The sequence below is a fragment of the Onychostruthus taczanowskii genome, unplaced genomic scaffold (genome assembly GCF_017590055.1).
Source record: "Onychostruthus taczanowskii isolate IOZ18803 unplaced genomic scaffold, ASM1759005v1 scaffold22, whole genome shotgun sequence".
Classification (NCBI taxonomy): domain Eukaryota; kingdom Metazoa; phylum Chordata; class Aves; order Passeriformes; family Passeridae; genus Onychostruthus; species Onychostruthus taczanowskii.
In genome coordinates, this window is record NW_024499462.1 from 8,895,741 (window position 1) to 8,920,490 (window position 24,750).

Genomic DNA, 24,750 nt, shown 5'->3' on the forward strand with positions numbered 1-24,750 from the left:
AAGCTGCCCTTCCACAGGCCTGCTGCCCAGAGCATCAAGAATCTGTTTGAATCTTGCTCAAATTGCCTTCATCAATGTGCCTTACTTCTTGTGCTGGAGGACACAAATTGTTTGGTATCTATATTTGTTGTACAGACCTACAGCTCTTCTCTCATTTCAAGACTGAAGAGTCACAGCCAACTCAATGGTTATTTGTAACAAAGCTCTTCCATGTCTTTGGATCATCTTTATTGTCCTTCTCCCAGCTGTTCCACTTTTACAGATTTTTGGGATAAGAGGAACTTTGATCAGTATTCAAGATAAGGTTGAACAATAACTTACTTTGTGCATACAATGCCATGCTGGTATTTTCTGTTTCTTTACCAATACCTAAAGGTGATTTTCTTTTTAAATAAGAGCTAAATCAGCACTTCTACCTAGCTTGTCATATCTTCTCAGCTTCAAGTCCATTTTTGGTAAATTTTGACTTCTGTTAAACTAATTATCAACTGATTTTCTAGTGACCATAAAAACCTCACACTCCTTTTAAATAATGTTTTAATTGAAGTAGCCACTGGAAGCCCAAATCAAAATTAGATGTTCTGTTTATACCTAGAACAACGGACAGTTCTGGCCCTGAAGGATTTATTATTTAATAAACAAGACAAAAGATGAGCAAAAGAAAATACCATCTGTTTCACACTTAGGAAACACAGTGAAACAGCTTTGAACTGCTTTGCTCAGAAGAGTTCACAGACATCTTTGGTAGAGCAAACAATAGAGTTTTCCTCATTTGCAGGCCTTGGGGAGAAGAAAAAAAAACAGTGGTTTTTGTATTTGAGAATATGGACTGAATTATTATCTCTAGGTTTATGCAATAGAGCTACTAAATCACTTGTTATGGTCTACTCCTGCAGAGTCAGATGAATTACAACTCGTGCAGACAGGTTGACTAGGAACCTGTGAATTACAGAGGTCACTTTCCAAGAAGGACAGAAAAAGGTCTCCAAAAGCTGTCAAAGGCCACTATGTCACTGCCAAATAAGGCTTAGGGCTAGCTCAGCAAACGGATACGATTTTAGAGGAGCTTTGAACACATCCATTTGTAGACTTGTTCACTGTTGAAACTCTGCAACATGTGGCAGGGAGATAAGTACATTTAGCTGGAAAATGAGTGCACCCCACACTAAACTAGATAGGCAGCAGAGCACGGGTGCAGACAAAAGTCAAAAGAGCTGCTGCAGCAGAGCTCTCATGGATATGGGTACCTGCCCTTACAGATTTCATCATCCTCTCTCCCTCCCCGCAAAATTACACAGAAGTTAGAGATGGATAAACAAGGAAATTAGTTTCTAGATAGATAATTTAAAACCCACCTATTAAAGGACCCTTCTTATGTTGTAGCAGAGAAATTTCTGCACAGGAAAAAGAACCTTGAATGATACAATAACAGAATTATTACTTACAACTTGAAAGTCTTAATAAATGCTCTTCAGTAACTGATTAAATATTACCACCACTGTGCCAAGGAAGCCAGGAAACAAGAAGAGCAGTCAAGTGTCTCTTCCAAAGAAAGAGATGGACTAAATGCTTGAAAGGTGTCCTAAAATTTGGGAATTTTGATTTCAAGGGTCTTGAAATGGTATTACCCCAACAGACAGACAGTGCACCAGTAAAAAGGTGATATGCATTTCTGATTCTAACTGTCCAGCTGCATGCCTACTCATTTGTGACCCAGGAATGTGGGTTAATTGTTAATCTTGGATTGATGCTGTTGGCAGATGTGATAAGATTGCATTGTGCAATCTACCTACTGCAAGAATGCAACTACATGGAACTCAGAATGGTCTGTGGCCCATTTTGATATGCTCTTCATGGGGCTGTGTACTTGGACCATGCAAATAAAAGCTCAAATACAGGCTGCAGCAATCTACCATTAAGTGCATTGCATAGGAACATCACTTGACACTGTGATAAAGGGAATTCCCATGGTACTGGTTTTGACATTCATAAGAAAGAATGCACATCTGGGACATGGTTGTCTCAAGGACTCTGCTAATCAGGACTGTTAGAATAAGGAGAAATCATACAGGTACTCAGCTTGATTTTAAGTGAGGAGAGCAGGAATTTGCAGTGGGCATTCCCACTCTCCACCTGCAGAGCCTGGATATGTTGCACTTCAAAAGACTCAAATATTTTCTTCAAGGTTTTGGCTAAGCTAGAAGATGAGTGAAGAGCTGGAAAGGAACTCTGTGATCTGTGTCTGTGATATGCATTTATTTATGAATGGGGACTGGAGTGGGCGAGATGGTGAAAGACCTCCATTACACTAAGTGACTGCAGTGTGAAATTAAACTATACAAGAGCTCAAAGGGCATAGAGTGGCCACACAGGTACACTTAGGGATAAAAAGAAAAAATGCTAATAAATATTTCCCCCGATCCAGGTTTCCTCTTAGGAACTTGTAGTAACTGATCTCACTACGTGAACATTCTCTCCAGCATACATTGTACTTAAAGGAGCAGTTTCCCCACATGACTTCATTCTAATTACCTACAAATAGTCATACAAGAAAAACCTCAATCCACTCATGCTCTTTACAGCTGTGATTAGCATTTTCATTTCAGAACTTCTGAGTGACATTGCTTGCCTGGAATTCATTACTCAATCTCCCTGCATAATGCATGGCAGCCCGCTGCTGATGTGTCACAGTGCCTCCATGCAGTGCCCAGGGCCTGCAGCTTCCCAGAAGTTTGTCCATACACTGCAACAGCTGCCAACAGATGGATCACAACAGCCTGGCAAAGCACTTAGGACATTTAAAATGCCTGTTTTTAGGCACTAATCTTCAGGACATTAATAGGTGGTTCTGCCTGTGGGTGGGAGAGACACTGCATACTTAAAAAGCAGTATTAAGAATTACAGGAGCCCTTCGGCCTTTAAAACCACAACAATTTCAATTGTAACACAACTTGAAATTTACAGGGATCAGTTTCCCCACATTAATTTACCACCTCTGCTTTGAGGAACAAGTAATTAAGGAATAGTATCAGAAATACTTTAAGAATTGGTTAGTCATGGTACTTCATGCTGTATGAGTAAGGTAAGACTGGAGCTTTAAGCAGCTGCCTGGTAAAGACCTGGGTTTTCCTTGCATTTGTCTTGTGTCCAAATCTATAAATATATATATTTATAATACAGATCTACACCTATATTTATATACATAATATAGATATGAATTTTCTATAGCATATCCTAGAGGTAACAGCTGCCTCTGTACCTTGTACAAGATGAATTATCCTGTCTGCTCTAAACTAATTCTAAAATTCCACCAGTTACTCTGTAATGAGCAACTCTGCTGGAAGCAACCTCACCACACAGAACCTCTGATTCCTCTCTGCTTTTTTGCCATTTCCCTACTGAAAGCTTTGCTTACTTTCAGCATGTAGCAGCAGTACTACAGGAGGTAGCATGGAACCTTATGACGTGCGTGTGTGAAATAACTGCATGTGGCCATCACCTGAATACACAGTGTGCCACCAGCTGAGCTCTCAAGTTGTCAGATGCAAATTAACATGTGTCACATTTCCAGTCCAACATCATCTCAGGATGATGAAGCATTTGGTGAATTATTCTGAAGCTAAGGGTAAGAAATTCTCTCCTCTCAGTGGCACTTCTGCACACTTTGCCATCAGTTCAATAGTGGCAATATGGAAGCCATGCTTCTTCCCAGAGGGACCATCATTCATAACTTGGAAAGGAAAACTGCTAGGAGTTCTTGTGAAGGAATGTATTCTGAATGACCTTATGAACTGGGTGTTACAGCCAGTCACTAACTAGGAAGGTCACCAGATGGATAAATGGGTAAAATTCACTGATTTTCCATGTCTTAAAAATGTACATTCTGAGAAACACAGAAGTAAGGAAAGGGAGCACTGATTATAATTTTGAAATATATATTTAAAAAATTAAAATAAATGAATAAATTTAAATATGCATTAAAAACACACTCGGACTTCAATTCCAGCATTTATTAAATAGATATAGGGAATTTCAATTATTTCAATTATTTTTGCAAACCAAAATATAAAAAAATTATATTTATCTTTTTCTAGTGTTTAACTAGTTAAATTTTCTTAAAATTAGCAACCTCTCTGTGTTTACAAGAATCAATGTCTTCATATGAGACCAAGGTGACAAATTAAATGTGCCAGAATATTTTTAGCAAAATCTAAACCAACCAACATCATGAAACAGCTATGGACAAACTGGAAAGTCTAAACTGTAAAATTCAATTAAAAATAACTCTGACCTAGGGGAAAACCATAATTAACAATCCTAAATCTACCTCTTAGGATGTCTGATAGACCCAAAAAGGTGCAGAGAAGCCAATATATTTAGGAGTGGTAAATACCAGTGTTAACTTTGCTGTGTGTAACTGGATCTATCAAAAAGCACAGTATTTTGCACATAAAGCACAGTATGAGTTCAGTATTTGGAAAGATACTGCACAAACCAAGCAGACATATTCAACAGAAAGGGGAAAGAGCCTTATCTCATCTAGTCCCTGAAAGGGAAGGATTTTAACAGAAGGCTGTACTTAAACTGTAGGAAACCAATCATGGTCTAGGTAAGGAGTATCTGGAAATGCGGATGAGCAATGTGGCAAACCAACCTGTCAGCCCACCTGTGTGCTAATGCCTGCATGAGCTGTGACCTAATTGGTGTCTGCTTGCTTTACAAACAAAATTGCATCATTGATTAGGTTCCTTGTGTGCCACTTTTATATTCCCCTGGAAAATTCTGCAGAGTGATGGAAACAAGGTATCTCAGCTGAAGCTTTCAGTGGTCTGTCTGAGACAAGAAAAATCTTGTGTTCATTTTAGACAGAACAAATATGAATAGTGCATTGGTGCAATGACAGACATTAGGAACAATATCCCACATAAGAGTCAGTAGGATTTTGGTGACACAAAGTGGAAAACTGCAATAAGGTGACACATTGGTAATAATTAAAAATGTAAAAAAGAAAGGGTCATGACTAAAGTTTATAATGCAGGAAGATTTGTACAGATGTGGAATTTAAGCAGGTAAAAGAGAAGTGAGTTCTGGTTAATTGCCCATACAAATATAACACTAGGTACACAGATGTAAAAAACACATTGTTTAATTTTAAAGGGAAACAGAGAAGGATAACAAATTAAAGAATTATATGCAGAATATCAGGTGAGAGTTGTACAGCTGTTTTATATGCTGACTAGGTTACTTTAAATGAAAGCAAACAGCTCTGTGCACAGGACTCCTATCCCCATTGTCCAAGCAGAAGAGACAAGGGGTGTGTCCCCCTTCCATGTTCCTAATTGTTTTCGGTGTGTCCCCTTTCCATGTTCCTAATTGTTTTCAATGTGTTACTCCTGTAAAAAGCAGGATTAAGTGCATGGCTACAGAATACAAAGTGCACAAACAAAATAACATGAATGAGAGATCTATACTGATGAGGAAGAGCAGAGAAGAAATGCAGGGAAATAAGCTTGTTTTGAAGTTGTTCAGCAATTGATTGGCACGAGGATTAACAGAGAAGTCACAGACAGATACTTGTGTAGGTGGCTCTCTGGAAGCACATGCAGAGTGCATGACACACAGAACACACTGCCAGGACATGGGACAGGAGACACCAGCATCAACAGTATACATACATCTTACCTATCCTGGGGTCCTCAGGTGACATCTGGGAGAAATACCACTTTCAGGATTGTTGCAGCCTCTGCAGACTTCAAAGTAAGCTTGAAAAATGTACAGTGCTTAGGGACACCACGAGCTCTCCTCCAGCTGTACAGTGCCAAAGTCAGTTTGCACTATGTCTTGTTGACACTTCTGGGGAGCTTCCAGGAAAACAGAATACCAAAACCAAAACAGTTATTAATTATGGGCTAAAATGGATAAATACTTTTTGATTCACTACAGTGTACACTGTAATTTCATTTTATTATGTTATCCTAAAAAACTCCACTGAAATGGGTAGTGCCACCAAGGAAGGCAGAAATTCAGTCAGAAACAAATGATTTTTCCCAATTTTGAGAAAATAAATTTCTATACTTGATTTATACATATATATATATATTTACACACCCACAGACTTGATTTATACATATATATATATATTTACACACCCACTTGTGTGTATCTCAATCAACAACAAAGACTAGTGCCCTTGTGGAGGTGTGGAATAATTGCTATATGTGCTTGCATAGATAGATACTCATATTGTGAAATGATTGTTTGTTCCCAGGTATTTGAATGTATTTCAAAGGTGGGTTCTGCCTAAATGCCTTCAGAAATGCCATCTGCAAATACAGAGATACTCAGCAGATCTGTTAACCCATGTTCTCAGATGCAGTGAGTGATGGCTGTGGCTCTGTTCAGTGCAGAACTCCCCCAGGACGGGACCTGTGCGTGTTGTTGATATCCTGTGTGTACTCCTTGTGTCACCATTCAGGCTGCTTACAGCTGAACAGGTATGTAAATTAAGGAGATTTGTGACTCAAAGGTTGCATTTAGAAACCAAATGCTTCAACTTTGAGATGGAGGTGCATTAAGAAAAAAAAGTCTAATTTCACTTCAATATTAGGTTCCAATGGAAAGAAAACTGTCAAATTTGGAAGAATTTAAAACAAAGGCGCTGGATGTTTAATATCTCCACGTCTGCCAATTTCAGAGAGACCAGAGAGAAGCCATCCTTTCCTGTTATTCATATCACACAAAGATTTAATTTCAAAGTTATTATTACTTGTTTGGGAGAGAGGCAGTGCCCTGCATACAGAACAACAAGTTACCAATGCCTTGCTTGGCAGGAACTTTTTTCTGTGTGATCCCATATTTGCATTCATAATCTTTTTTTTATTTTTGGTCTCCAGGGTGGTTTCCACCTTTCCCTTCCTGCACCAAGTCCTGCTCTCATAAAAGGTACACCTCATGCAACTGACTTCCACATTAACTCAAATCAGGGAGGGCAAAGAGGAAGTTAATGGTTTCAAAATGAAACTCAAAATTTACAAAGCAGCTGCCAATTAGTCAGACCTTAATTTTGCAAATTTATTTAGGAAAAAAAATTTAACATGAGCAAATGAGAATACTTCAGTGTTACAACAGAGTATATAAATGTCTAGCAATAGTCAAATAATTTGATCTTTAAATACAAAATAACCACATGAACACCTAATATACAGGTTTCATCTGAATACATATTTATTAGATAAATATTAGGTTGTCACATCATCTAACTACATACAGTTTTGCAAGACTAAAAATCACAATTATTTTTTCTGACCAGTTTAAAGTATGAAATGATTGCATTGTACTGTACATACAATGTACAAACAAAGACAATGGCCATTTTTGCAGGTTACCTCAGATTGTACTTTTTTTTTTTTTTTAATTCTCCTCTGATCGTGATATCAAAAATTGTACAAAGTATGAATTTGGTTACAATTTTTTTTTTTTCTTTTAATCCCCGTATTTTTCTTCATTATTTCTGTAGCACCCTAAAAATACACAGGTGATAGACTAGTACACGTAAGCTAAATATTACATGTAGATAAAACAAAACAAAACAAAGGATCAGAGTATATTACAGAAGTGAAAGTGGAACAAATGCTGAGACTCCACAAACGCTAACAAACAGGATTCATTTTCCACATAAGATGGAGCTTCAAGCTTTCTTTTCCTGCGAAATAAAAACAATGCACATTCCAAGGAAAATGAATGCATTTCTGTTAACATGTCTCTATTTGTCATTTACATATGTACAGCTGTCCCTTGAGTCTCCGCTGCAGACACTGGCGTGTACTGTCAGTCCTATAATCATGTCTTGGCAGCAGAACTGTAGATCTCTGTGGGTTCTTTCCCAGATGAACTTCCATAGGGAAACGATTAAAAGGTAAACAAACAAAAAAAGAAGAAAAATACTACTGGAATCTCATATAATAATTAAGCTTTAAAAGAAATGACTGTGATTACCCTATTTGCTAGGTTTTTTCCTCTAAACTTTAGTACGGCAGTGAACAGATAAAAAAATAACTAAATTTCCAGAAGCTTTTTCATACTGACTTCACTATACAGTACCTGATTTTAGGTGATCCATATATTATAAAACTGTCTCAAATGTCCAGTGTTTGGGTGATGGGTAAAAAATTGTACTTTCTTTTTTAAGTTCTGCTTAGAAACCAAACATTTCTGTAAGTTTAAAGATTTGACAACTGTCTGCTTTAATTATCTATTACTGTACAAAGCAGATGCCAACACTGCTTCAAACATATTGCTAATATCTATGGGGCTTTTTTTTCCCTTTATGCTTTCCAACAGGTACTTTTAAATGATACATTTTAAATACTAGCAGTTAGCAAAAGGTCAATCCTTAACATACCTGGCTTAAAATACTAATATTGTGTTTAAGAGAAAATTCACTTTAGGTGACTAACTTAGCTGCTCGGGAATTGGTGGAGAATGAAACATGAAATAGAATCAATTAAAAAAATCAGAGCAACCAGTTCCAAGTAATAGTGAGAAATCTTCTTTATTCCCAAACCTATGGCTTAAGGAACTTACCCCCCAAACAGAAAAAAACTAACTCTAAGGGCATAAAGTCAGTTTATCATCAGCCACCTCTGCACATGACTTCCAGACCTATATAAAAATGCAGCAAAAAACCAGGGGAAACTACTACAGCAAAATGGCTACACAACACATCTGTATCAGTAACTGAACAATGGCCTTTCCTAGGAATTGTGTGATAGCAGCACCACACCACAACCATATTACCATGTATTACACCAAGGTATCTTTAATACTCTGCACAGATCCTCTACAGGTTGTCAAGCCTACATAAGAAAAAAGACACTTCTAAGCAGAATAAAATATACTATACTGTTTCCCTCCCCCACCCACCAACATCCCTAAGTGTCTTTGCCCCAGTTTCAGAGACTGGAGCACCAGTACAGCGATATAAATACGGTACCATACAGATTTGCTGCTTGCCTTAGTGCATCTTTACCTGGTCAGACAGCTGGTCCTACGTGTTCTGCTCACTTGGGCAAATGAACAAACTCTGCCATTGCCAGCTCGCGATCACCCACAGTCAATGAACACTGGTTGATCAGTTGGGGTTACTTTTTCCCTAGGCAAACACAATTATGTTTCCATGACAGAGCTGAGCCCTGATTATCCAGGTACTGCCTGATGTATCAATTGATTCATCACATAAATGGATATGAAATTTGGGCTAACTTACCAAAAGAAAATAGGGGGGAAAAAAACCCAAAACCCAACTCCCTTATTCTGTTAAAGAACCCTCAATTTTCTTTTTTAAAAAAGGACCCATATTTTTCTTCAGACAAGGTATTTAAAAACACCAGCAAAAGTATAACCAGATCATGAAAATGTTGAATATTATCAAAGACGATACTAAAATATTCACAAAGATATTTACAATAGCAATTCTTAAAATAATTGATTTTGCATAATGAACAGCGCCTTTCTTAAAAAAACTTGAAAGAGGAAAAATATAAGTGTGGGACCATTTCTACATAATACGTTTGACAGATTCAATACTCCTACTGGAAAATAAAAGAACTAAACCGCCATTTCCTTTAATATCTACAGCAAGGTGCTGCTGACTAGCATATATATACCACAACGCATGTACAGCAGTAGTGGGAAACGTTAACAAAAAGAGCAAAATAAAACAAAAAATGCAGAGAATTTACAAATATGACTTTGGTGAGGAAAGCAAATCCAGAGTCGTAAGCACAGAGCATGCCATTTACAGCATTGCAAACTAAACACAGGGGGCTAGGAAGCTATCTAGTCAAACTGACAGGAACAAACAAAATTTTGCCTGGCACTTCAGTTTAAAACGCATTGTGGCGAGCAAACGAAGGGTGTTTCATTGGATTTGGGAAGAGGAAAAGGAGTAGGGTCATATATGCTTTAGTATCAAAAGAAACAAAAGCAGTAACTGTACAGTGGGGAAAAGCTGAAATGTTGCACCACGAGGGCAAAGTTGGCACACATGCACTTCTTACACAGCTACTGTACATCATTTATAAGAGAGAGAGAGAGACAAAGAGCACAGAAATGGGCACAGAAGCAATAGGAAGCTCATGCAGGAGCAGCAACCACACGAGAAGCAAAGATCACAGGGGCAAGACAGTAATTGTGGCAGCAGGGTCTCTTGAGGGCAGTAGCAATCTACTGACAGGTACTTATTCTCCCCACACTCGGTCCTTCAGAAGAAAGAGCTCATCCCAGCAGCCAAAGTTTAAAAAAAGAAACTGAAGGGGGAGAAAAGGAAAAGGCGGAAGTATCTGTAACAGTCGCGAAAACAGAATGCAAAGCAAAACTAAAATGAAGCTGTAAGACGTCTGTCCAATGTCAATGCCCCTTCTCAAGCTGATTATTAAAAATAATTATGCAGAAAATGATGTTACTCTCCCTCCATCCTGCAATGATTTCCTTGCTGCCTTCAACCCAGCTTGTCTTACTACGCCTTGTGCAGTACAGACAGTGACACAAACTCCTGGGGCACCGAAGGCTGTAGGTAATAATCAGGAACGGTTTGGTTTGCGTCCCCCCTCCCTCTCTTTTCCATTATGTATGGCATACATGGCAAAAAGATCTATTACAGCAATCTCTACAGCTGGATGTTAACGCAGTCAGAAACGGTACTGATTTGAAACAAAATCACAAAAATCCCTAAACATCGCAAACTTTAAAAAAATTTTTCCTGGGTGCTTCCAATCTGTGTGCTGGGCCAGAGGAATCCTCTGCAAAGAGATGGTGAAGATCCCTGCACTTGCAGAAATCCCGACACCCACAGCTGCGGCCTGAAGATCTCAGGACTCCGTTACTGAAGTCTCATTAGCTACACTGCTGGCTCCCTCTGACAGGCCTGTGTGTCTTCCCTAACTTTGCCACTTGACTGTAGGATTTGTGCTTTTTTGAGCTTTGTAGGTGTTTTTTTTTTTTCGTTTTGTGTGTGGCCAGGACAATCATTCCAAGGCAAACCCATGGCTGGAGGGGGGCAGAGGAGAGGTGGGGTAGAGGGAGATACAGTTTCAAAAAAATGGAAGAACAAGCATTGTAAAGACACTCTGAGACGGGTCAATTAAAGACAGTTCCATTCTGTTGATTTTTCTTCCCTTGCCAAGATTCGGTTTTGCCAAGATACTTCACACTATGTTTATCACAGAACTCTCTCTCAAGAGGATGAACACCAAATGGGGCTTCCAATAGCTGCACAACTGTCTATGCTTCTTGGTCACATGTAGCATGGCAGACTCGGAGATTACTGCATTTATTTAACTTTTGTATTTTTTCTCCCGTCACTTTCGCAGTCTTTGAAGCTAACAAAAGCAGTTCTGAGATGAAGAAAGCAGGGAGTGCACCATTGGATCAAGTTGTGAGGTTTTTTTTTCTTCTCTTGTGGAAAAGGAGTGTTAAGATTCCTCGCTGTGCAGCCACACACGTGTGAACAAGTGAAAAGGATGGGAGAATACATATGGTTTCAGTTGTTCTCAAAGAGAGACAGAAGGTCATCATTGCTATTGCTTGGCAAATCAGGAGGATCCAGGTATGAAAGCAGCTCATCTGGATTTGTGAGTTCTGGAAGCAGCTATAAAATACAGAGATAAAATAAAAATTACAGATAACAGAAACACAACTGAGAAAAGAAAGGGATTTAACACCACACATTCCTGGAATCTGGTTTTCATAACACTATATCCAAATAAAATAGAAGGCAGCGTCACAAGCCTAACACCCTCAGATGATGCAGTATCCAATTGCTTGTCAAAGTCTCTGTGACTCAGTTTTCACCTGTGAATTACATTATCATCTCAGTTAGGGTTTCTCAATCAACCTCCCCATCTTATTGCCTGGCTCGTGATGCTGACAAAACTTTCTGAATAAATGGTCATTATGGATGTTTCCTATAAAACACTGCATAAACATTTGAAACAAGCACTTTGAGTAATCCATATCACAGCTTTAAGGTAGAGGGGCAAAGGCTGGTCTGGCTCATGCAGTTTGATGGCAACCCAAAGCCTGCAACTCTACAGGAGGCAGCCCTGTCCTTTCCTCACCCCCAGTAACTCCTCAGTGCACTGATCTAAGCTCTGGGACAGTGACCTGGATCAAGGAACTCACCCAGGGTTAAAGCAATCAACCAATCAGGGAAAGTGGAAAAAAAAATAAAAATTGAGGAGTATGGAGAGAGGAGTGGCAAAGCAGCTGGGTGAGTCCTTCTCCTTTCTGTGGCAGGAGTTTACAGTGGTTGGAAGTACTTGACTACAGCATTACATGCAATTCCAGACATTTTAAAGGGTCACAGGTGTAACACTCCATCCAACAGAAGATGACCTAATTTGCACAGTGCTTTGAAGTATCAAAATGGGACTTCAATTTGTATTTCCATTAATACTGTATTCCAAATATAAAATTTTGTTTTTCAGACCATCACAACACATTCATTTTGATCTGACAGATGACAAGTGCATTGTAACTCCGACTCCTGGATTGTGCATCGGGCAATGTTTTCTGCTCTATAATGCATCTTGCCCTTTCCTAGGCAAATATAAACGTGTAATATATAAAAAATTGCAGGGAACAGTTTGCAATAAAGCCCTTTTATGTTCTGCATTGTTTTAAAGACAGAAAAATATGGACTGTTTTTACAAACTTAATAGTAGGTACAAGAAATTAATTTTAAGTTGTTCTATGTTTTCAACTATTATACAACCAAAAACTTGACCACTTCAATTTAACAAATACTGTATTTATATGCTTCTATTGCTCTTGTGCAAATGAAACTTAATCTTCTAACATTATATGGATAAACAAATTTTTCAATAAGCTAAACATGAAATGACAAAAAAATTTTATTGCTAAGCATTTTGAAAAATGCAATGTCAAGTTTACATGAACAGAATCTCCCAGGAGGAATCTTTTTCTTAAGCTACCACCTCATTTTATTCATGGTAAAAATGCTACTGTCATTGTATGGAGATATGAGACTTTTTAAATGTACTTCACTTCCTATCATAACTTTTAATGAGTATATCATAAAAAACACAAAAAGAAAAAAAAAAGTCCAAAAGAAAATGGCAGCTCCACCAAGTGTGGAGAAATAAAAAAGTGATTGAATTTGTCCTACAATTTTACAACTTGTTCTTAAAAATTTAAATTGTTCATGAGACTCATTCTCGTATACGGGGGATTTTTAAAAAAGTTGAAGAAGAGTAGAAGTTTTAAACAATATGCTCAGTATGTGAAGTTGAAGTCTTCTGAGTTGTGAGGGTGACCTTAGCTTCCCTCAGCCAGAGGGGTCAGGCAGCACAGCTGGCCTCCTGCCCCACTGGTGTGAAAACCAGAGACCTCAGGAAGGACTTGCTGGGAACTGAGAGTGCTGTGCTGGAGCAGGGACAGAAGAGAGAGGAGTGCCAGGGCCTGTGAGGGGGTGATGGGGACAGAAGCCACAGGAATGTGCCAGATTTAAGGTAGAGTTTGGAGAAGTGCACCCTGTGCTCCTGAAGTGCAAACTGAGAGGTCTCAGCAGTGATTTCAGTCTTGAGCCTCTGCTGTCAGAAGTACCCCTGCAGATCTCTCCTGTCTGTGCCTGCATCCATGAGACGTGGATTCTTTAACCCAGGTTAAACCTTAGACTGCATCTCACTGAATTCCTGCAGAATGACTGTGACTGTGTCAGTAGGGAGTGGGTCAAGTTGCCCACAGTACAGTGCCCTGTTTGCTTTGCTGCATGGGACTTTATTCAGCCAGGTTCCACAAGACACCCATTAAAATAATCCATCTGATCAGGATCACAGGTATTTCCAGTAAGTTTATTTCCCACACTGTACAGCACTTGCCTCCTGTTAAGAAACCAGCAATCCTTCATCAGTGATAACCACAGTACTGTCTAACTGTACAGATTTTTGTACTTTGCTTCTCACCAAGGAATGGGTGCCTGACCCATAACAAAATAATGTATGTTTCTTAAACATTAGAAGAAAAAAAAAAACCATTTTATTTCACCTTTCAGTATTGCTCAGACAGGGTCCTTAAGGGTTCAGAACTCCAACTGCCACATGAACTATTGCTCCCAAAGGATGTGCACACAACCATATTGTGTGAAACAGCAGAAGTTGCCTCACTGATCACTGTTCCTGCAGCATCCTGAAGCCTCTCTCTGTTCCCTAACCCCTTCCCTCCCCTGTGAGGCTACCAGCCAGCCCAGTGCTCCTGTGGGACAGGGGAGATGCAAGTATACAGCAACAGCAAATACAGATATAAATCCAAGGCACAGAAGCGAACATATCTTTAAGGAAATAACTGTGCAGCAGCAGACTTTGGAACAGACAGAAAATACACATACAGGAATGCATGACTCAAACAAAAATCCAACCCTAATGCTGAGGATTTATATTTTGGGAGGTAGAGAGATATACCTGAGGTAAGTCACTTCCAACTCCACTGAATCGATGTTAAGAGATGGAAGACTATTTTTTGCCTTAAAACTAGACTTCATTTAGTGTGAGCTGCCTCCCAAGGTGGCTAAGGAGGCAGAAAATGTCCATGTTGTTTACGTCCCTGTGTGGCATACTGGGAGGAGGAACTCATGCTGCTGCGCCACCCACAAGAGCAGGTTTGGAAGGGCACAGACTGTTTCTGGCTGCAGGGAGCACGGACAGCGTCACAGGGTGGGCCAACACAGATCCCACTCCCGCTGGCCAGGACACGCCGCAGGGCTCAGCGCAGAGCTCACTTGGCACAGCGACGCCACGGCCAGAACCACACACAGCTGTGTCCCTCCTGCTGCCCAGGCACTGCCACAGCTTCAGGGGCCAGGAGAGCACAGCCCAACCAGCGCCGAGGTGGGAAAGGAGGAGATGGCTGCCAGCCTGGTGCCTGAGCTGCTGCTTAAAGAAATGCCTGCCCTGGTGCTAGGAAGAGGCTTATGGTTTGCACACCACGCAGCTGCTCCAGCCAGAGCCATCCATTGTTCCAGCAGGTCAGGAGCGCCCTGTCGCCTCGGCTGCAGCACCTGCGCCCATGTACCAAAGCATGAAAGGATGGCATGTGCTGTGAAGCGGGGCCCGTCCCCTGCCCTCCCCGCCCTCCCGCGCGATGCGAAGCACACGCTATGGCAGGCAGATGAGAGTATGACACAGACTTACATCCAGCGAGGGCTCCGGCATGTCGGGTGCTCCCTGTCCACCAGCCTGACCCTCTAAGGCTGAGGAGGGGTTAAAGGTCAGGTCACTGTGTGGATGGTTGCTAGAAGCGGCCGGGGGTGGCTGCCGGGACTGCTGGGTAGGAGGCCCGCTGTGATGTAATGGCTGCCCTGACTGGCTGCTGGGGTGAGGGACGTGCAAACCTTGCTGCATGGAAGTATGGGACTGATCAGTGCTGCCGGGATGAGGGATCTGCGGAGGAGGAAAAAAGCAGGAAAAGAAAGTGAGGCCACAAGGTACAGTGCTCGCGGTGCCTGACTCTGTAACTGCATGTTATAAAACGAAATAAATTAAAAAATGACACACACAACAAAAAACCCCAGCAAAACCAACCAACAAACAACAACAAAAAAAGAAATTAAAAAGCGCCATTGGAAAAGGAAAACTCCATATCCCAATGCTGGAGGAAGTGTTTCAGCTTTATGAAGGTTGTCTGCAAGGGGAAAAAACACACTGAACTTGTGCTGTTGGTTTGCTTCCTTGTAATGTGGAAAACTGTATATGAAGATGCAAAACAATGCACCACAAAGAGGAGGGAAGGAGGCTTATGGGTGCGGCTCAGCATTAGCGAGGCATATGCTTTTGCCCTAAAAAGTGTTATGAATGAACAGAGAATTTGTTGAATGATCCCTAAGCCAGGAATCTCATTAACTGAGAAAATGCATCATTTCTGCTCAGCTCCCCTGTTTGGTAGCTTCTTGACACTGCAGCCTGTTCCTGTCTCAGCTCTTTACAAACATCTTGCGAACACCAGCTCTTCCCCGCTCCTTCCCTCCTTTTCTTCTCAGAATGCAACACTCCTGTTAAAGGCTGAAGATTTTCCTTGCTGATATTCCTGGGTTCTGACAGCTGACAGAACCAAGGCAGCTCAGGAAGCACATTCCCCACCATGAGCCAAGCTGCTGTGGGTGGCTGCACACCTGCTGACTGCAAAGTACACTGCCTTAGCTTCAACTAAGCCAACAATCACACTCTGCTTTGTATTCATGCTGTGGATGAGTTGTCTAGCAAGAGCTTAGTGGTTTTTTATGTTTTCTGTGGGGAATAAACTACCAATCCACATGTGTCTTCCTAACCCTATTAGTGAATGGGGGAAAAGTCTTTCTCACATGACAGAGAAGCAATAAAAACGCACAAGTCCAATTCTTCCTTTTGCTGCATGTCACATTTAGTGCTAGTGGATTCTCTGGGGTTTTGACCTTGGTGCCATGAGAAAGAAGTGTCTGAATGCTTCAGTATCAGATATCTCATGTTAATTGGGTGTATGGAGAAAGAAAAAATGTAAACATTTTTTGAGGAATGCTACATATTGGACAAAGTGAAGCTGAAATAAAAGAACAAATACATACAACAACAGCATGAAATTCATCCAGCCAAGCCAACAGAAACCAGCAAAATGCTATGTCAGTATTCACCCTTTCATATCACATAAACTGCAAAGTTATCTTAACTTCAGCCTTCAGCTTCAGAAAGCAAAAGGGAGGTTATTACAAAACTTAATTAAATGTTCCCATTAAAAAAAAAAATTAGAGAAACAAGTATTTTAAAAAATACTTTTCACCACTCTTAGGAAAACTGAAACTTGAACTCTGATCAGCTGCATGGAGGTCCTTTCCAGTACTTTGGTATTACGAAGGTTTGTGGAAATTATTCTACCTGCATGGTATTTGGCTCTCTATCCCATATGAGAGTTTAAAGTAACTGGTAAAAAGTACTGATATGCATTTCTCCATTGGGATCACAGTTTGACTACCTGAAAAACATTCTCCAACACTGTTGTTACTGTAGGGGTAAGTTTGTACAACATCTGCCCACAGATCACACTTTAATGTAAAAGAATTTGCAGCCCAAAAACTTTGCAGAACTCCAAGTAGATGTCTCTCTTAATAGTACTGTTTCCTTCCTCACTCATTGAGAACATGTGCAACAGAAAGTGTGGAAATTAGAACGCTTAATAATAACAACAAAAGGTAAAAAGCAATTTATGATAGTGTTGTTAATGTGGGAAACCAGTTTCTGGAAAAATCCAAAACCAAACAGGATTATATTGAAGAATCTCTAAAATTTATGCCTGAATGCATAAAGCAAGGGTCATGCTGGCACATTTATATAAATAATTATTTTAACCAGGAGAGGCATTCATATGCTCTCAGAGAGATTTCAAAACAAATAAGCAGGTTAGGAATTCTACATTGTGTTTATACAGGCAAGGATTTAAATATATATTTAGTTGATAACACAGTCACTTGGGTCCTTAGACAATGGGTGTATAGGGACTAATTGTTTATTCTGAGATTGAGGGCAATCATATTCTTTGAAGAGCCAACGCAAATTCCAAATCCATCTGACTTAGGCCACTGACTCCACCAGCTGCTCAGTGAGAAAGCAAAATGCTCAGGATGGGAACGTTTTTTATTTGCATTCAGCTAACTAATGATAATTTTGCTATGGTGCAAACACATTGTAAGCAGCACACTTTAGGTATGTTTAGCTTGCGCCTGCAACTCCCAGCATTTTATTCTGAAAGCACTGACCTATGAATGCAGAGTGTAACAAAGTTGCCTTTACTTGCACAGTAAGATAATTCCAGAGTTGTTTTTAGCAGCATAAGCTTTGGTACTCTTAAAGCACTTTCATTTATAAAAGAAAAGCTAATAGCAGACAATTACATCTTCAGCTCAATAGCACAGAGCAGCACAACTCTACAGCCCAACAGTGACCTCTAGGAGTGCTGAGATGTACAGCTGTGGAGCAGCAGGGCCTGCTGCTGCGCAGCAACAGTCTATCTGTCTCTGAAGAAAATTATTAGTGGGAAAAAATCACCAGGTGAAGTCAATGGTTTATAGCTCTCTCCATTACCAGGGTCACAGTTTTACCAACTCTTTTGCTCTGTTAGCTACCAAAACTGTTAAAAGATGCCATCCTGCCTACGCTGCTGATGTTCTTGGCCACTTTTCCCATTCACCTGTTTGCCATGTCTGCAAGGTGAAACCTTGTAGACATGCACTGAATTTCCCCACCCTGCCCCTGAATTAGTTTCCAGTCACATCAATACCTGGGTCCAGATCACTTCATGGGTGCAGTAACACTTTTTCTGGTGTGAGAGGGAGGAAAAGTGAAAATAGAAACAAGAGTAATGACTTTTTACAGTAGTACCAGCTCATATCCCCTCCCTGTGTGTATGAACCTATGGTGTCTTCATCCATTGCTCAATCACTCCTTATACTGTCTGCAAGAAGCACTAAACTGGAGCTAACTGGATTCTCTGTTGTCTAAAATGTGGTTACAATTTCTGAAAACAAACAGGAGCTGCCATGATTGTGGCAGCTGTTATGTAGCAATCTTACACTGTTGCAATGTGGTATCTGTTCCACAGCTCTCACAACACCCTGTGCTGGGGAAGAGGTATTACCTCTGGTCATGTTTTTGCTCCTGACTTTTTTCTTCTTCTATAGGAGTGGAACAGCAGCATTAAGGGAAGGAAATTCTGATTGATCCATCCCTGGTTACCCAGCCCTAAATGCACTGGGCAAATACCTGCATTTCCTGGAGTGAGCTACAGGGTATGTCTGGAGGGATCAACCTTCTTTGCCTACCACTGTGTAAGGGCCACCACATAAATCTTCAAAACAGGAATGCTAGGAATTTCCTCAGCAGCATTAAGCTCCAGCAAGAGAAACCTCAGGTCTGAAAGGACCGCACGTCCAATCCCAACTCACCTTGTAAATGGCCAAAGTGAATAGTATGTACAAACTACAAAAAGCTGCTAACTGTGTAAAAGGAAAGACAAAGCCAGAGAAGAACACAGGCAATATCTTAAAACCTCAGTTCAACCACACAATTTGTTTTTGTATGAAGTGTCTCTTCAAAGACATGCAACTACACAATTTAGGAATGTGTTAAAGGCATGGATTTCTCTAAAAGCCTTAGTGATTCTTGAGTGTCTGCTGCAGACAAACAGTCCATTTTGAGAGAAAAGAACAAAAGAGAGAGGATAAGAAAGAAAAAAGCAGAGATTTTATAATACTGAAAAGGCTGTGTGGGAGCACTAAGAGTCCTCAAATGTGGACTGAAAACTGCACAGCCACATTGACAAGGTTAATCTAATTCTCCTCTGCTAAAAGATCTGAAAACTGATTCTCATTACAGAAAACCAGCCACTGACATAATGTAGGAATCTGCTTTAGCACTGCTTCCTATTCCCAATGGTATTGCTCGAGTAGCATGATAGATGAGGGAGAAGCGAGGCAAAAGTTTACTTTAATTGCCAGCTACCATAAGCAAGTGTTAGATTTGCACAGATTGGCCCACAGAACTGGAAGTCCATTAACATTTGTGTAGATACACTCCCAAGCTCTGGAACATGCACAGCCTTGAGAAACCTTCACCTCTGCTATATGTAAACACTCCTATTTTCAGAAAGCTACTGAAATTCTTCACTTTTATAGTCAACTACTTCATATCCTACCACTTCAGAAATTCCACCATGGCAACTACTGCAGCAAAGGTATGGCTGATGAAGTCAAGAGGCAGGTGCCAGATAATGGGAAGCAAAGAAGAATTCCCTGTGACTTTGATTCAAAGGAAAGCAGCTGTGAGTGGCTCAGGCTGGTTCACCCATTTCCCCTCACTACTGTATTCTAACAGTGCGTGGCTGATTCTTGTGCAGAGAATCCTGACCACTCTGTGCCGCGTATGCGGAACGTGCCAACGCGAAACAACGTCTGCAGCATGTTTGTCCTCATTTATCAGCCTGTGAAGTGGTAAAGTATTACACTTTCTGGACTCTTCCTTTGCAGACAGTCTTGGTACCTGGACTCTCTCCAAGCTATACGAAAAACTCTTTCTTCACTCTCTTCTATTTCTCACCATCCTCCTTGGAAAACCCACTGCCAGCTAGAGGAGACATTGACTGAGTAGGCTTTTGCTGAGCATCTGCTACCACGTTTCCTCATTACATTCTGAAATTGTACTTTCTAGGATTCACTAAAGACACGGCACATATGACTTGTCAAGTTAAACATCCTTCCTGTGCAGTAACAGCGCACTTTAAACCCCCTGCTCTGCAACTTAAATGAACATAAAAGGAAGTATACACACCCCACACACAGAGTTAAAATAGATGACTAACCATGCCTAAGAGCTAAATGCTGCTGGTAGCTTTTCCATCACCTCGTTGCTGCAGTACTGCATTTTCTGGAGGTATATAAAGTTCTGTATAGAAAAGTCAGTGCTCTGAGCAAGCTGCTTTTCCAATACACAGTTCTGCCTCACCATCTGAGACCCGAGTAACCTCTATTTTTCAGTCTCTTACACTGATATTTTCAGACCAGTGGCAGTGTCTCTCCTTGAAATCTACAAGCTTGTCCTATTACCAAAAGTTTAGAAGTGCCTTTCATGCTACTTGAGTAGAATTCCCCCTCAAAATGCTTTGATGCAAATTTTGCCCTCAGAGAAAAAGCCAGGGAAGATATTGTCCCTGCTCTGAAGTCATCCAATATCTTGCTTTAACAAGCTGTCTCTCGGAGATGGATATTCACAGTCCTGCTGGCCTAGAGAATGAAGTACATTTTTTTTCATGTGTCAGAGCAAAGCACAATGATTAATACAAGCACACTGAGCCAGGTTCTTTCTTTCAGATAAACAAGCTTAAATGACAATTCAAAAAGCGCAGAAATCCTTCTCCAAAAACTCAAAATGGCCAGAAATTAAAAACTGGCATTTCCAGCATTTCTCAAGACTACTCCATTTCACCAGCTTCCCACGTGAGGAATCCACAAAAAGCAAAAGCAGTTCGTAAGGTAAGTCCATCAGCTGGACGAGAGCTCCTTACCCCCACAAACGAGAATCTACGTGCCCAGCACCATTACTTACAGATTCCTGCATGGGGTGACTGAGAGGTTTGTCGAGAGCTGCCATGCTGCTCGGCATGTCTGGGGGATGTGACAGCTGTGGCCCATGCATGAAGTCATTCATAGATGTGCCACCAGGATTCCCATGCGGGAAGTCAAAATTGCCATGACCTTGGTAACTGTTGCCTGAAAGAGAAACAGATGTGATTTGTTTCCAACGCTGATCTCTCCCAGGGTCTTGCAGGAGCTGTGTGATGTGACGCCCTCCCTGCACAGCACAGGGAGCTGTGACACTGAACTTGACAAAGCTGTGCCCCCAGTGCTGAGCGAGTGGGGACAGGGCACTTGGCTTCTGAACACTGGCTGCTGCAATAATTCATTGATGTGTTGGAACTAATTGAAAACTGCTGACATTTTGAAAAACTATCGCAAAGTCACCACATAAACTTAACCATGCCGAGAAGTAAACAGGATATTAAATTCTACGGGATATTTGTATCTGAAAGCATCTCAGTGTAACTGAGACTGACTGCCCAAGTCCCAGATTATTTATAGGACACCTGTGTTATTTATGACTGTGCTTCTACACACTCAGTAAGACTGTAGCATTGCTTCAGCTTCTGGTGAAAGTAATTGACAGAAGTGAATCTGGAAGATGCCACAATACCAGTTCATAGCACAGCCTCTACTCTGTCCCTTCATAAAAGGCATAGAAGAGGTATTCATATCTAACTGGGGCTCCCACAAAACTTACAACATTCACCTGACTGACTGGATTTACACACACATCTTGAAGCAGGCCTGAGTCCCCTGCTGCTCTGCAGGACAAGTACTGTATGACCACTGTCCATAGGGATCCAGTCCACCTCAGCCCAGGGATCTCCCAAATTCTAAAGCAAGCAGGTATCCCAATACAGGGATTTTACTCTTAATATTTTTTGTCAAGATTCCTCTCTTAACACTTCCAACTCAGATATCAGCTCTAGTGGCTTATTTGCTATGAACAGCAAAAAGTGAACTAGAACCACTCACCTATTTCATACAAGCAATTGAAGTGGATGATACTGAGCTCTGAAATAACAGAACAGCTTTGGAGCTTGCACAGAGAGCCTGCAGTTTGTCAGCAAAAGTACCACAGTTTTAAATATTCAACTCAAGAAGGGAGTTTGACAAGCTGAAGTAGTTGCATCATTTGCTCTTTAGCACAGCTTCACGAGCAGAAGTTTAATCTTGGAGGAATAGTAGTCATTAGCCATGTAAGAGTACTTCTCAAAGACGTCAGGACTTTGATCTATCTTGTAAATACTGCAGAGCCTTACTAATTCTCATTTTGTTAATCTGCAAACTGGATGAGTCTCACAGAACATAGCTGGTCTTGCCTTGCATCAGGAATAATTAATTAGCAGGCAGCTGGAATGTGGTCTTGTAGTACTGAATATTTGTTATGTTTGCAAATTAAACTTCAGTATGCTTCCTGTCAAACCCAAATAAACAAACATAAACCACAGTAGTAATACTACTACTACACTGCTCTGAAGAACTGTTAATCAGAGGACATTATGTAATTGCAATCACTAAGTTTCAGTGCACGTATTGATGGAGAATAAAGACACAAGGCAGCATGCCCAGGGAGTTACAGCCACACAGCAGCAAGCCCCTCTCTGCAGCAATAGTGCCACGTGCTGAGGGAGGGACCTGTCAGACATTTAGGATAATCCCTATTTCAGTGCAAACAGGTGGGTTTCACCTGCCAGTGGGGAATCAGGGCTCCAAGAAGCAGTGACTGCCTCTGCTAGAGGACCCACAGGGGAAGGCAGCAGAATAACAGTCTAGGCAGCAATGCTCACACAAAGCCTAAGCCCTGCTTGTGACCTGGTTGTCCTGTCTGCTCCTGAGCATGAGCTGGAAATATGGAGAAGAATAGACAGCTCTGTTCTCAGGCTCTGACTGCTCTTCACTCCTACTAAACGAGGGAAAAATATGTGATTCAGTGCTCTTGGCTTTGTTATAGTAATCATTCATCTGTTTGAAAACCTTGTAAGTTTTATCATCTGTCATCAGTTTTGCAGTCACTGGAGCAAATTAACCGTATTTTGCAAGCAATCTATATTTTTCTTCAACGCCTGCAAAAAGCACATGTATCACCTTGTAATCAATTTGGGGATTCTGATAGTGTGAACAGTTGGTCTTTTCCCAGAGCTGAACTGACTCATATCATGTTACTTGCAAAAGAAACAGTCTCTGGTTTCATGTTTTCAGAATTGTCACTATAATTGAGTTATTCACAACACACCAGTAATTTGAAAACCTATCTCCATTGCCTGCATTTAGTTCCCTGCTCCTCAATCTAGTAGCACATGGGCAGAGGAACTCAAAAGTAATTTTCTAACGCAAAGGTGCTTGCAAAGCAGCTAAAAACTCTTTACAAGTTGTCCCTTTTCTGGTGGCCTATGGAATGTCACTCACCTGGCCACAAGTTAACCTGGTGGCCCAAGTAGCAGGGTTAATGGGTCAGGTTTTCTACTTATGTAGTACTAGATGTTTTCACTTGAGAGTGGAACAGAAGGAAAATGGACAGAAAAAAAAAAGCAGAAATATGTCTATTGTGGCAGGCCATGAATGTAGAAGGCAACATACAATGTTTCTTGAGGGCTGCGTGACTATGAATATGACAAGCACTAAATACTTAAAATATTAAATAAAACAATTAAATACTACAATATATTAGTAAAATACAATACTTACTAAAATATACACTAAATTGAACAGATGAACCTTAACTGAAAAGACTTCAGAATTTCAGAATTGCAGCCATATAATTTGCTGTCCTCATGCCTTACTGTGAGAAGATGCACTGACCCACCTGAATCACAAGGCTGACTGAACCACTGAGTGCTAGAGTGCTGACAGAACCACTGAGCAGGTGGGTGCACAAAGCCACAGAACTAACCTTGGTTACCATATTCAGTGGAGTTGTTGCCTCCTGGAGGAGGGGGTAGGGATGGGTAAGGTGACGGGCCAGGACCCAAAGCTGCAATCATCTCCATTACATTTGGCATGATCATCTGGCTTGGACTCATTGTCTTAAATCTTTTTGAGGGAATGCCATCTGGGTCATCTTTGATGTGAATATCTGACTTTATAGGGACTGGCCTCCAACTGCAAGTTGGATCAATGGTAACTTCTTCAAACTCGGAGCTGTAAAATAATGTGAAAATTTAGCATATCAGTTGAATATTTTAAAATCAATTCTGCTGAAGTTTCCATAAGAATCTGCATGGTGACCAATGTTCTGAAATGCTCTGGTGTAATACAACATTAAGATCTTTTACTCCTCAAGAATGTGCTGAAAGCAATTTAAAAAAAGGCAACCATGAGAGCACATTTCTACGTTTATCCACACAATGAAATCCAAACATATCAATGTGGTTTGCCACCTCTGAATCAGAGGGACTGCTTGTAAATACAAGAAAGCATTTAATCCTCCATTCTGGCTCTTCCCTCTGCTTCATTGGTGAGGCTGCCATTAAGAGATAATCCAAACAATATCTACAAAGAAGATGGAAACTGATTCACTCTGTCACCTGCTCCCCCAAGGCACCATGCAACAGAATATTCAAGTACAATCACCAAGA

The 24,750-nt window shown here is 40.7% G+C and overlaps 1 protein-coding gene across 8 annotated transcripts in view; it reads right to left on the reverse strand.

The window, feature by feature from the left end:
• Window positions 1-7,200: 7,200 nt before the first annotated feature.
• Window positions 7,201-24,750, reverse strand: part of ZMIZ1 (zinc finger MIZ-type containing 1) — a 340,912-nt gene continuing 323,362 nt past the window's right edge. For all 8 annotated transcript variants that reach the window (XM_041404841.1, XM_041404846.1, XM_041404842.1 and 5 more), the window contains 4 exons: window positions 24,066-24,313; window positions 21,138-21,301; window positions 15,207-15,455; window positions 7,201-11,647 (listed from right to left, as the gene is read on the reverse strand). In XM_041404841.1, coding sequence (XP_041260775.1) covers window positions 11,540-11,647; window positions 15,207-15,455; window positions 21,138-21,301; window positions 24,066-24,313 — 769 coding nt within the window. In that variant the 3' untranslated portion in view covers window positions 7,201-11,539. The remainder of the gene's footprint in view (window positions 11,648-15,206; window positions 15,456-21,137; window positions 21,302-24,065; window positions 24,314-24,750) is intronic.